At 41.5% G+C, this 14,330-nt stretch overlaps 1 protein-coding gene across 1 annotated transcript in view; it reads right to left on the bottom strand.

Annotated features, from left to right (window-relative positions):
- Positions 1 to 14,330, bottom strand: part of Cfap206 (cilia and flagella associated protein 206) — a 51,494-nt gene that overhangs the window by 7,037 nt on the left and 30,127 nt on the right. The window contains exon 12 of the mRNA XM_017797566.2: positions 7,419 to 7,612. Within this exon, the coding sequence (XP_017653055.1) occupies positions 7,419 to 7,612 (194 nt within the window). The remainder of the gene's footprint in view (positions 1 to 7,418; positions 7,613 to 14,330) is intronic.

The following is a 14,330-nucleotide window of genomic DNA, read 5'->3' as shown; positions in this document are numbered from 1 at the left end:
TACAATGAAACAGATCAAGTCACTACCCATAGATAGTTATGATAATTTAGATATTGAAGACTCATTTAAAATTGTTTTTGATTTACTTTTTAATGTGCGTGAGTGTATTGCCTTCATGTATGTAAGTGCACCTGTGTCTTGCAATGCCCACAAAGGACAGAAGAGGATGTGGATCCCCTGGAACTGGATTTATGGACAGTTATTAGCTGCTATGTGGGTGCTGGGACTCGAAGCTGGGTCCTTCACAAGAGCATCAGTCCCCTTAACTGCTAAGCCATCGCTCTACCCCCTTGAAGATAGATTTTTGCTAAGAATTAGAGCTAGCTACTCCACATGAAGTTATAACTAAAGATCAAACTAGCAAAAAGAAAAACTAAAAAGGTAAAAAGATTTGTTTACTTCAATATAAATAAAATAGTTAATAGAGTACAAATAACTGTAAATTAGTTTTTTTAATATACAAATTTTGGTGGTTTTAATTGCCTGTTTTCTTCATCTGTTACAATTATATCTAATGGTATTCTTGATATTTTAATTTTAGGTGTATTATTCTTAATATATGTCACATATCAAATACAGAGGGTTTTGAAAAAATCAGATCTTGATGATAATGGCTAATACATATTAATGATATGATCCAGGAATTCTTCTTCCTAATGGCTTTACCAGCCATTCCTCTCTCCTGAAGACTGCTCTCCTCCCTACTACTCAGTCTTAACTACATCAGATTCTGGGAATGAGCCTTTCCTAGCAATACTGATATTTAATAAATAATATGTGGACCCCTGCATACACAAAATGTAATGCTTGCCCATCAGGAGGATCTGGGAACTAAAGTTCCTGGAAAGAGTGCATCTTGCACTGAACATTCTGACAAGGCACATTAACAAATTAGGACTTGGGGCTGGAGAGATGGCTCAGTGGTTAAGAACACTGGCTGTTCTTACAGAAGACCTTCCAGGGGATCCAACAGCCTCTTCTGTCCTCTGTGGGCAATGCATGACACAAGTACACTTACCTACATGCAGGTAATACACACACATAAAAATAATAAATAAATATCTTTAAAAATTAGAACTTGTGGAGAGTTTGTAATGTTACAAGTTCAGAGCCAAGTAATCTTGGGCCATCTTTTGCCCTCTCAATAGCCATGTATAACTATTAATATATATGATATATATTAATATAGCTTAACATCCCTCCTCTGTAATATCTTTGTAACCATTAATTAGGTAAATCCTTTGGAATGTACACACAGATACCTAGCTCTCACCAGTCAAAAAGCTAAGAATGTCATCAGATAGTGTCTGTGGTGGTCCCCGTTTTGCTGTATATCATCTAATATTTCCACCAATGTATCTGAAAAGTATACTGATTTATTATTTTCTTTTTTCTGTTACTATAAATCTTCATGAAACTGCTTCCATATTAGAACATGGAATTTGGGGTAACCTAAATATGCGTTTTTGGACCATGGTCACTCATATTTGGCTTCAGAATAAACTATCTCTTACCCCTTAGAGGTGACAGATATATTTTTATGTTGACACATGCATGCATTCATTCTCTGAGTCCTTTACTATGGACTTAATATGACTAGCTACTTCAAGTGCCTACAGCCTTGAATTCTCTATAGTGATGGACTGTGACTTGAAACTGTGAGCTAAAAAAAGTCTTTCTCCTCTAAGTTGCTTTAGTCAGGATGTTTTATCAGCGCAACAGAAACAAAACTGATTTTTTAGTGTGTAGATATTTACCAGAGATAGATGCCAGGGGCCATGCTTTCTATAACCACTACTTTGTAGTTGTAGAAATCCCTACACATAAGGATAACGTTCTCATTTTGAACTGTATGCATTATCACATCACAGAGCTAGACATCTTTCATTAATGCTTTCTTGTGAAACTGAAGTGTGAAAGACCTTTTGCTACATGAAACTTTACAATATATGTGAAAACTATTTAGTTTTTTTTATGCAAAATGTAGTATTTCTCCAGGCATCATTGAAACTTTCCCACAAGGCTTTTGTCCTCATTAGGTACTATCCTCAGCCTAACTATCTGGAACATTAAATTCCTGCCAAAATTTTACATCGAGTTAAATCCATTTTCTGGAATGTTTTTTCTTACTGATGTTACTGAAACCAATTTCCTCTTCATATGCATACTTTTGCAATGGCAATCAGATTTTCTGCCAACAATTGAATCCTCAAAAATGATTGCATTAACTCATTTTGTGTGCTACTATCAAATTATTTCTCCTATGGTTGATTTCCTTCCTCACCATGATGTCCCCCTCCCCACACACACTAGCATTCCCTCTGAAATAAACAATGATTTGTTTTTAAAAAAGCACAAAGACTGAGGAAAGTAACTGTTACTGTTTGCTGATATGACTGCTCACAGTTAAACCCAAATAATGATCCTACTTCAAATAATGGAATTAGCAAGAGTGTTTGGTAAGGTTTCGGAATATGAAATCAGTATACAAAGCTAAACTCATTTCCATATATAAGAAATAAAACAAATTCAATTCTAAAATATCCACACCATGTGAAGACAATAGCAAAAAACATAAAGCCCCTACAAATAAGTTTAGCAAAAGATTTACAAGTCATTTCTAGAAAAAGTCATAAAACTAAAAGTACAGTGAGGTTGAGGAAGAGAGAAATAAGATAAAACTGTGCTATATCTACACACAAGGCTATTTCAGTCAGGATCTTTAAGGGCCTTTAATGGAATCTGACAATGGACTTCTCAATTTTGTATAAGATTAAAGAGTGAAGGACAGTGAAGACTTTTTAGAGAAAACATACTCCAACAGATATCAAGACTATATAGAGCTATCACATTATCAGTATAGGAACTGTTTTAAAATTGAGTAACTAAGCAGAACAGAGAGCCCTTAAACAAGCCTATGACTATTTAAACAATAGTAGATCATGAGAAAACAGGAGAGACTAGTGATGAACAAATGATTCAGGACAATTTTTCTACAAATGGGAAAAAATTGAAATTGAGTCTTTCATTAGCAATTCCAGTTTTAAACCCAGGAAGATACTTTTTTTTTTTTGCAGGGGGGCAGGGACTTTGTAAATTCATTAAGAATATTACATGGAGACATTTGAAAAATAACAAAGAGGAGGGCTTCTTTATCAGATGATAAAATATACAGCTGGCATTCTATCTGTGGATCTTGTGCCTATGGATTCACCCAAAAGAGGAATAAAAACCTGTGCTGATGTTGGGCAGCTACTTCATCCAAAACATTCCCTCCTGGAGAATGTTCATGAGGCTCAGCAAGTTAGTCAAACTTAAAAGGCTTCGGAAGCTCACAAAGTTACAAGACTCACAGGCCCCCTCCCAAAGGAGATCACCAAATACTAGGCTAGTGAGCTTCTAGAAGGTTTTAAAGCCTGTGCAACAGTTCATAGAAGACATAAATGGTAAAACAGTACAAGGAAAAAAAAGGATTAAGCTTGCTGTAGGAGTGGAAAGTTATTTCTATAGAGTATGTAGTGTACATTTCTCTCCTACAAGAAACTATACTGAAGTGAAGATTGTTTGCCTAGCTCAGGGTCCTATCAGCAGCCAGTGATGTAAAGGCAAGGGTTATGGTGCTGCCTGGAACCAGGGAGCCAGTTCCAAGGCAGGCACAGTAAGCTAAATCGCAGCCCTGCTCCCCCTTGCACCTGAGCTGGGCCAAACAGTGCAAGTTTGCTCCATTAAGATCACTGGGGGTGGAGAAAGGTAGAGTGGCCCCACAGCAGCAGCACCAAGGATGAGAAGGTTGGATGGCTCAGGGAAGTGCACTATGGGCTATGGAGTTGAGATGTGGAAAGTGCTCTCCTATTCATTCCACTGTACCCAACATTGCTCTTTTGCCAAACAATTGACATGAAATTATGGAATTTTTCATGCTGCAATGGACAATGCTATTGCTTCTTCTTTAGTATCTCCTTTTAGCCAGCCAAGACCAAATGATGTTTGTTTGGTAGGGACAATGGTGGGCCTTCAGAGATACTGCTCACCCTCTATAGAAAAAGATTTTATTATACAATGCTAAACTTTGAGTGTCACAGAGTTGGAAAAGCATCTGGAAGAAGAATAAAAACAGCAGTCAAAGGGCATAAAGAAAGGCACCATGAATTGGTGGAAAAAAGCATTCCCAGACAAGGTTGTTGAATGAAAATTCCAGCACTAGAAGGGGGCTATCTCCCTATGAATTGTTGGCCAGGAAGGGCTCCAAAAGCTCCACAAACCATTAAGGTTATTGTGACTGCTATTAGTTGCATGCCAAACTAGATAGTAAGACCTTATTGTCAAAGGCACCACACCTTGTGAGTTCAGACCATGGTGAAATCAGGCCACAACAGAGCTGAAAACTCCCTCTCTGTTACTTGCCCTTTGTAGTGCCAGAAGGTGCTATGCAAGCTGCTAGGGGAGAACTATCACCAACAGTCCTCAGTAATGAACCTTGCCTGCTACAGTACCAAAATGCCAGGCAAGATGTGCCTTCTGGTGCAGTAGTGGCACAAAAGCTATGGGTACAACTATCTGCTTTCCAATTGGCTTTCAGTTCCACTTCACTGGAAAGAATTCACATCTGGTATTGTAACTAAGCCAGGGCAAAAGCCTGTGGCTAAGGGGAAACAACTGCTTTTGATTTGTTAAATGGATATGGTGTGCTTGTCAAAATATCTTCTACACATTTGTGTTTATGTCCATATATTACTGATACTGTCAAAAAAGAAAAACCTTTTTTTGCAGTGGGTAATGATTGCTGCAGAGGCTCATAACTGGTCAAATTAAGAACAAGTGACTAAGCCAATTATGGTGGGTAAGTTCAAGGCCACCTGGGCCTATCTAATGAGTTCTAGACCAACAGAGTTTACATAGTGAGACCTCTCTCAAGAGTAACGACAATGATGATGATGATGATGATGATGATGATGATGACAACGACGACAACAACATGACTGTTGCTATAGTATAATGGACCAATATTCAGACACAAATGAAAAAGAACTATACATTCCCTACAAGGCTCAGGTTACATTGAAGAAGAGGGGATTGAAGAAAGAATGTAAAAGCTAGAGGAAGGTTAGAAAGTTGTACAACTATTTCCTGGAGGGAAGTTCTTAAAACCCAGGCAGCTAATGAAACTTACAAGGCTCAGGAAGTTGAAAACCCATAAGAGCCCTCTCCAAGGTCATAAAAGCAGTAAAGAGCAGATGGAGAAAAGAATGTCCAGTGGAGCTGACTCAAGTTGTGCAGGGAGCTCCAGTGATGTAGCTTTTGAGTTGTCAGCCAAACTGGAGTGGGCTTTTTGGTGACACAGCTGCCTTTGAAGCACCTATTCTTCTGTAAGTAACCCTCACCTACACTCCAGTAAGTAATTACAATAGGCCCATTCATTCACCAAGCTAAACTCAGGTAGAATCCATTATTTTGGTCTGTTGTTGGTGACCTATCTGAAGTGAAGAGACAGTCGTTCACATTCATCAGGAAAAGTTGCACAAGAACTGAGTATGTACAGAATTTTTCTTTGTCACTATTGCCCAAGCACTGCAATATAGCACAATTTACATAGTATTTACATTGTAACAGGTATTTTACGTAATTTAGAGGTGATGTCGTATATGCTGGAGGGCATGCATATTAAGGAAGGATACATTTGGAGGGGGTTGTTTTGATACAGACTCCCCCTGTAGCCCCAGCTGGCCTGGAACTTGTTATATAGACTAAAGGAACTGGAATTATGGATTGTTAGCTGCCCTGTGGGTGCTGGGACTTGAACCCGAGTCTCTGGAAGAATAGCAAGTGTTCTTAACTGCTGAGCCATCTCGCCAGTCCCTTAAATAATATTTAGAATAAACAAAGAATTGCCAATTAACAATTGAAATAATACAGAAAAAAATTATGGCAAAAGTTATGTCATAAATAGCTGATGTACAGATGGGAAACCTGAATGAATAAATCATGTCAGCAGAGACACCGAAGCCAGTGCAGAGTGGCACAAACCTGTCATCACAGCACTGGAAGACTGAACCAAGAACAGTCCTTGCTCTTTTTCTAAAGCTTCCCACCCCACCCCATCCACCCCCACCCTTGCTGTGTGGCTATCTGTCATCATGTGGCTGACTTCTGTGGTCATCTTCTCCATTTTCTTCCTCCTGGCACTTCTTCCAGATTTACAGTTTGCCTGACCAAGAGTTTGCCTTTTAAATTCTAATAAAAATTGTTCTTGAGCTTCTAAAACCCCAGGAAAGCAGGCCAATTAATTACCTAGGACTCCCCAAGATTCCAGTAATACTTCTTTCCTGTCTTTTAATTATTTAATTGGCAGCAAAAACCAAACCAGTTCTTGCACCCCTAGATGGTATTAACTGGGTAAAAGTGCTTGCTGCGAAACAAGAGGACCTGGAGTTCAAGTCCCCAGCACCTACATAAAAGCTGGACATTGCCACGAATGCCTGTAACCCCAGCATTTGGGCAGGGCAGATGGAGCTGCAGAGTTTACTGGTCTGTCAGCCTAGCCAAAACAGTGAACTTTTGGTCAATGAAAAACTGTCTCAAAAAATAAGGTCAAAGCCAGGTGTGGTGGCGCACTCTTTTAATCCCCATCCTCAGGAGGCAGAAGCAAGCAGATCTTTGAAAATTCCAGGCCAGCCAGGGCTACATAAGGAGACCTTGTCTCAAAAAAATCTAAAAAAAAGAAAGAAAGAAGTCAAGAGCAAAAGAGGAAGACTCCTGAAGTCCTGCTGTCCTCCTCTGTGCACATACACCACACACACCATGCCACACACACACACACACACACACACACACACACATACACACACCACACCACACACTATATATCCCATACCACACACATATAGAAAACACACACCACATTTACCACGTACACACCACATACACACACACCATACACATCACACCACACACACACACCACACACACACACCACACATCACATATACACATCATACACATACACAACACACACATACACCACACCACACATACTACACTACACACTATATGTCCCATACCACACACAATACTCATTCATATACTATACCATACCATACACACACCACACACATACACAAACCACACACAATATGCACATACACAACACACACCATACCACAGACACACACACACTACACTCATACACAACACACACCATACCACACATACAACACACCACATACACACCACACCACACACAGGCACACACACACACACACACACAAACCTCAAACGACACATACCACACACAGTAAAAAAATCAGTAAAATAAAAAGATGCTGAATTTCACTGTCAGAAAATGTACAATAAGCAATACTGACATATCACTTTAACTAGGCAAACTGTCAGAAATTACAAACCCAGGTAATAGTATTTACCTGAGAATATGGAATGAGAGTTTCAAACTGTTGATGAAGTTCCAGTAGCTGAATTAATTCTGCATTCTTTTTGGCCTTTTCTTTAATTAGATCAATATAATGTTCAGGATTTTCTGCGAATGAATATGCAGCATCTCTGGTATTGAAAGTGTAATAGTTTTCTTTGTATTTCAAAATTCCAATTGTTGGATTTCCTGAAAATTTTTTAAAAAAGAATTGAATTAGGTGCGAAACAGGTGATTCTGTGTTTGTGACAGCCACACAACTACTGTTGCTGTTGTTTTTGTTTTTGTGTTGTGTTGCTTTGTGTTGGTGGTGCTGAGATCTATCAACAAGCTAACCAACTGCTCTACCACTGAGCTACATGCCCAACCCATACATTCCATTTTTAACATATCAATTATATACATTTGTGGGGGTTATTTTATTGTGTGTGTGTGTGTGTGTTTTTTTTTTTTTTTTTTTGAAACAGGATCTCCCTGTAGCTCCAGCTTGCCTGGAACTTGCTATGTAGAACAGGTTGGCCTCAATCTCAGAGAAGGGCCTGCCTCTGCCTCTCAAGTGCTAGGATTAAAGGTGTGTGCCACTGCACTTGGCTCAATTACAGTTTTAATTAATATTTAATTGAAGGATATATGTAAATTCATATTAAATTATATTTTTCTACTTTTCAGTTTAAGTTTAAAATGTATTTTATGGAGTGGGAGATAGCTGAACAGTTAAAAGCAGGTACTGCTCTTGTAGCGGACCCAAGTTCAACTCCTAGCATCCACATCTGGCAGTTCACAATGACTTGTAATGCCATTTCCAAGGAATCCAACACCCTCTTCTGGCCTCAGCAGGCACCTGCATTCACATGTACATACCCCAACACAGACACAGACACATTAATTAGAAATTAAATAAATCTTTTAAAAATTTATTTTATCTAAATATATTTCCCACTAGCTACATGAAACATGCAAAAATCATTTATGAAAGCCACTTAGTCTATTTGGCAAATTTTACAAATCTACTTATTAAATTTATTTTATTTGCTATTTTTATTTTATGTGTGTGCGTGTATTGCCTGCATGAGGTAAGTGCACAAGGTCGTGCAATGCCCATGGAGGTCAAAAGAGGCTGTCAGATCCCCTGGGACTGGAGTTAGACAGCTGTTAGCTGCCATGTGGGTGCTGGAATTCAAACCCCGGTCTTCTGCAAGAACAACCAGTGTTCTTAACCACTGAGCCATCTCTCCAGCCCCCAAATACTTATTAAACTAATCACTAAAGTAGTGGTATGTGGTGTATGTGTGTGGTGTGTGTGCTGTGTGGGCATGTGGTGGAGTGTGCCCTGATCCATCACTCCCCCGGTGGGGACCTAAAAGCCCCACCTTGCAGAGGTCCATGAGGAAGTTACTGGGGCAGCCTGACTTGTTTTAAAAGTCTGAAGGACACTTCCACACTGCTGAGGAGTGCATGATCAGTGCGTGACCATCCTTAAGCTACAACCGCAGGGGGGAGGGGGGATTTCCAGATGCCTTTATAAGATCTGTAACACCTGCAATAAATGAGTCCCTGCTTGACTAGGCTCCCCATCGCGTCTGTCCCCAGTACGGCACGCTTACTCATCCCCAATCATCACTGCACGGGGGTCACTGGTTCAAACCCCCTGCACCACCTTCTTCCTTTGAGACAAGTTCTCTAGCTGAATTTGAAGCTAGGCTGGTGGCCAACAAGCCCCAGCGATCTTCCTGTTTCTGTCCCCACAGTACTGGGTTACAGAAGTATGAATGGCCATGCCTAGCTTTTTATGTGGGTTCTGAGGACTTGAACATAGTCCTTCATGTTTAATCAGCAAGCTTGGACTGAGCCATCTCCAAAGCCCCTAATGGACTTGTTTAAAATTAACTCTGGGGCCAGGTGTGGTGGTGCATGCCTTTAATCCCAGCAGAGGCAGGCAGATCTCTGTGAGTTCATGAGCTGCCCCCTATGAGCTGTTGGCCAAAGGGGCTCTAGAAGTCCCCAAAACAATAAAGGGCATTGCCAATAATACTGGTTGTACACTGTAAATGGATGGTAAAACCCTATTGCTGAAGACATGCATGATATGAGTGCAGGAGAGGGAAAAACCAAGCTTGGACTAAGCTGGAAACTCCTTGCTACTGGATGGGTGGCTTTCATAGTGCTAGAAGTCGATATGCAGATGGCTGGGGGAGAACTAGCCCCTATAATTCTACTCAACAACAAATCCCCACATGCTACACTATCAACATGCCAAACAAGGTGTTCCAGATGGTGCAATAGTGGTGTGTCTAGTGTATGTACAACCAGAAAATTTTTTATTGGATATAATGTCTGCTCCTAGAGGTGGAACACACATCTGATACTGTAGATCATGCCAACGCCCTGTGGCAAGGGAGGATATAGGCCACAGTGGAGAAGTGACTGCAATTGTTTTATTAGATGGATGTTACACACCTGCTAAAGTTCCATCCAAGCATTTTTGTATATGCCCATATAATAAGTTATTATAGTAGTCACTGTTTAGATGTTCTTGCTTCTTGCTGTTTGTGTTTTTAGAATAGATGGATTCCACTGAAATGAGCCAACAGCCCATGGAAAACAGAGAGACCCTAAAGTTTGGTACCTTGACACAATGGGAAGAAGATCAGCCCACACCTACCACCCCCTCCAAGGCTCAGGGACTTTTGCAGAAGAGGTTGGCAGAAAGAATGTAAGAGCTGGAGGAAGGGGTGGAGTGTTACCTGGAAGTGTCCTCTGACCACTGTGCTGACAAGCTATAGTCACAAATCCTTCCCACACTCATCAAGGCATCGATAGGGGAGTCAGTTATCCCTCCCACCCAATCAGTGGCCTTAGCTTCATGTGGGGGAGGTGCTAAGGATATATAAGCCAAGAATGCCATGAGGCACCTCTCAGGAAGTCACAGGATCTATATTTGAGTGTGGACTTTGCAGCGCAGCAATAAATAGGGGGGTGCCCACTATTCTGTAAATAAACCCCCACCCTATGCGCTGTTAGCAAGCCCAATAAAATCATTAGGATTTTCCAAAAAAAGAAAAAAAAAAGGAACAGAGCTAATGGAAACCTTCACTATTCCACCAAAGTTGACCTCATGTTGGAAAATCCTTTTGTCTTTGATTTCTTATTCCTATTCCCCTCCCCTTAACTTCATTGTATATATACTTTTATGTAACCTGCTTCAAATTATTTCTGGAAAATGTGTTAAAATTGCCTCTCTTTGGAATAAAAAATAAAATAAAATAACTTTGTGGTTTGGAAAGATGGCTCAGTGGTTAAGAATACTGGCTGCTCTCGCAGAGGATCCAGATTCACTTCCCAGCACTTACTTAACAGCCATCTGTAACTCAAATTCCAGGGAATCCTATGCCCTCTCTGAACTCCACAGGCATTGTACAACATGGGTGTGTTGTGCCCAGTTCGCAAGACCCCAAGGAGCCGACCCCAAAGACCACCAAGGAGCTGACCAATGCAAACACACAAGGGTTCTTTTATTATTGCAGGCTCAAGCTTGGGCCCACCCTGTCACCAACTCAGTGGATCTCAGATGTGAGACCCCTTGCTTTGGGAGACAGAGGTTTTTATAGGTTTATTTTAGCAAGTTCAGCAAATAGGGGGTCTCCAGCCTGGCAAGCACCTGATTGGTTGCAGGCCAGTGCCAAACCATAAACTGCTGGCTTCAGGAAATCTGAAAAGACATCTGGACTTTTAGTACTTTCCTGTCCCTGGTTAATTGACCATTGGCAGGGCAGTTGTTCTCTATCCGTTCCAAGTATTGTGGTTTTTCTTGGAACAGGGCTCAGGGCTGGGTCAGTCCCATGGATGTTTTATTGAAGATGGAGTCACTCAGGTCTCTCAGGATGAACTCTGGAGAGGGGGACTTTGATTTCCTATTCCAGCTTATGGTTGCTGCTACCATTCTTCAACTTGTGTCCATGTCATTTTTAAAGCCAGCATCTTCAGAGTTACTCTTAAGTCTTCACGTTTGTGTTTCCCTCTGCCTCCCTCTTCCATAAAGAGGGTAAATGTCATTACATTTTGGATTCATCTGGAGAATTAGGGTTTTCTGACCATCTCAAGACCATTAACTTCATCATCTACAGAGACTGCCATAGTAACATAACATTCACAGGCTTTATCAACCAGGCCTTTAGGATCTTGTTGGAAAGGAATAGGTAAGACTGTTTTTAGCCTACTGTAATGATAAAAAACAGATAGCATACTGTGTGGTATATCTGTAGAATGGAGTAAGATGTAACCACTAAGAAGAATGAGTCGGGCATAGCAAGTGATATGGGGCTGTACTTACTGTAAAATGGGCAGCAGCAAGTTGCAGAGGTATATGTGAGTAAGGTAAAAATGTGGAAAGACAAGTCAAACTTGGCTTCCACTAAGAGATGAGGAGTGGAGTATATGCTCTGCTTTTAAACTGTTGGAACTTTCCCACATACTTCATAAGCTGTGCATTTTATAATTATAATAAATAGAGGAAAGTAGGCTTGCATTTTGTTTTCTGAATGAATTATGTAATAGAGGTAATAGAGGCCAGATGTGGTGGCTTATGCCTGTAATACCAGCACTAAAGAGGCTGAGGCAGGAGAATTATCATGAATTCTAGGTGAGTCTGGGCTACAGAGTAAGAATATATCTTTAAAAACAAGGGGCTGGAGAGATGACTCAGAGGTTAAGAGCACTGGCTGCTCTTACAGAGGACCCAGGTTCAATTCCCACATGGCAGCTAACATTCTTAACTCCAGTTCTAGAGGATCCAACTCCCTCTTCTGACCTCCTTGGGTATTGCAGGGCATGAGTGCGCTTACATACATGCAGGCAATACACTCATACAGATAAAAATATAAATACTAGGCTGGGCATGGTGGTGCCCACCTTTAATCCCAGCACTTGGGAGGCAGAGGCAGGCGGATCTCTGAGTTCAAGGCTAGCCTGGTCTACATAGTGAATTCCAGGACAGCTGGGGCTACAGGGAGACCCTGTCTCAAAAAGCTCCAGGTTTTCTCCCTTGAAGTCTGATTCCTGGGTTTCTAATATTTGGCACTGCATTAGTGAGTTGGCAAGCTTTACAGCCATTGACAATCTTTAATCTTTAAATTAGCGTCCTTGATTTTTACTTCAGCATATCAAATTAAGTCCTGCATCCTCTTGATGCCCATGTGGGAAGAATGGTGTACTTTTGCCAACATTTGTCTTTTTCCAGGATCCAGGAGGATCAGCTTCCCTTCTGCTGACCTCCACCATCCTTCCAGGCATTGGGTCCTCAGCAGTCCCTTTATCCATTTCAGGTCCTACCTGGTGTATTTGGGCCTTTCGGGGAGGTTTGGGTCACCTGGGTCAATTAGTGTGGTGGCCAAGATTGGGTTAATTTGGAGGGCAGCCTGTTTAGCCACCTGATCTGCTCGATTGTTTCCTTGGGAAATCTCGATCGTCCCCTTTTTGATGACCTGGGCAGTGGATAATTGCAAATTTCTTTGGCAGCCAGAGAACCTTCAGCAATGTTAGGATTTCTTCATTTTGACAGTCTTTCCCTTTGCCATTAATAAGCCCCGTTCCCGATATGGTGCCCTATGAATGCACGCAGTGGCAAAGGCATATCGGCTGTCTGTATACATATTAAGCTTTTTGTTCTTTCTCAGTACCAATGCCTTAGGGCAATAAGTTCAGCCTTTTGGGCTGAAGTGCCAGTGGGCAGAGGCTCTGCCCAAATGATGCAGGTTAATGATACTACAGCCGTCCCTGCATACCTCTTGCCATCCTGGACAAAGCTGCTCCCATCAGTGAATCAGGTTACTTCAGCATCAGATAACGGGTATCTCTCAAATCTGATCGGGTACCGTGGACATGGGCCAGGATTCTGGCACAATCATGCAGGGGGGCATCCAAGGCAGGGTCCGGCAAGAGTGTGGCTGGATTCAGGGCAACTGGTACCTCGAAGGTGATTCTACCAGGATTAAGAATGCCTGATAATGAGTTATACGGGCATTACTTAGCCATCTGTCCAGGAGCTGCTTTAAAACTCCTTCAATTGCATGTGGTGTGGTGATGGTCAAGTTCTGGCCCAAAGTCAGTTTGTCAGCATCTTTTACCAGTAGTGCTTCTTTGAGTATATAGCCCAAGTATTGGACCTATTGTTTACATAGTTGGGCCATTTTAGCAGAGGCCCGATAGCCCAGGCTTCCCAACGTCTGCAACAAACGTTCTGTGCTGTCCATGTGAGCCTCTTGGCTGTCTGCCGCTACAAGTAGGTCATCCACATACTGCAAGAGATTCCTTTCCCCGACGCTATCTGTCTCAGAGACCTCTGCCGGTCCTCTGGATCCACAGTGGCAGCCAGCAGGATCCTTTCCAGGTCCTTATTCTGCCTCCTTTCTGCCTTTATCTGTTTTTCCTCTGCACTATCCCTATTATTGTACACTTTCTCGGCCACAGTCATTAAATCCCTTAAGCTCTTTTCACCCAGTCTCTTCACTTTTTGGAGCTTTTTCTTTATATCTGGAGCCGACTGGTTAACAAAAGCCATGGCCACTGCCGCTAAATTATCTTTGGCCACCGGGTCTAATGGAGTGTACCTGCATTATTCACTCCAAGAACACAGCTGGGCTTTCATTTAGTTCCTCACTAATATTGTATACCTTTTCCAAATTAGCTGGCCTATGAGCAGCCGCTTTGAGACCTGCCAACAGAGCCTGGCGGTAAACCAGAAGCCTCCCCTTACCTTCTGCAGTATTATAATCTCAATCAGGCCAGGTCAGTGGATAGGCAGCATCAATCAGTATTGGGTCAGTAGTAGGGTCACCAGTATTGCCAGAAATTAATTTTCTGGCTTCTGTTTGGATACATTCCCTTTCCTCTGTGGTAAACAGGACCTGTA

The sequence above is a fragment of the Nannospalax galili genome, unplaced genomic scaffold, assembly GCF_000622305.1.
Source record: "Nannospalax galili isolate Female #2095 unplaced genomic scaffold, S.galili_v1.0 scaffold1395, whole genome shotgun sequence".
NCBI classification, from domain to species: domain Eukaryota; kingdom Metazoa; phylum Chordata; class Mammalia; order Rodentia; family Spalacidae; genus Nannospalax; species Nannospalax galili.
The sequence above is the reverse complement of the archived record's forward strand: the minus strand, read 5'-3'. Positions and strand labels throughout refer to the sequence as shown.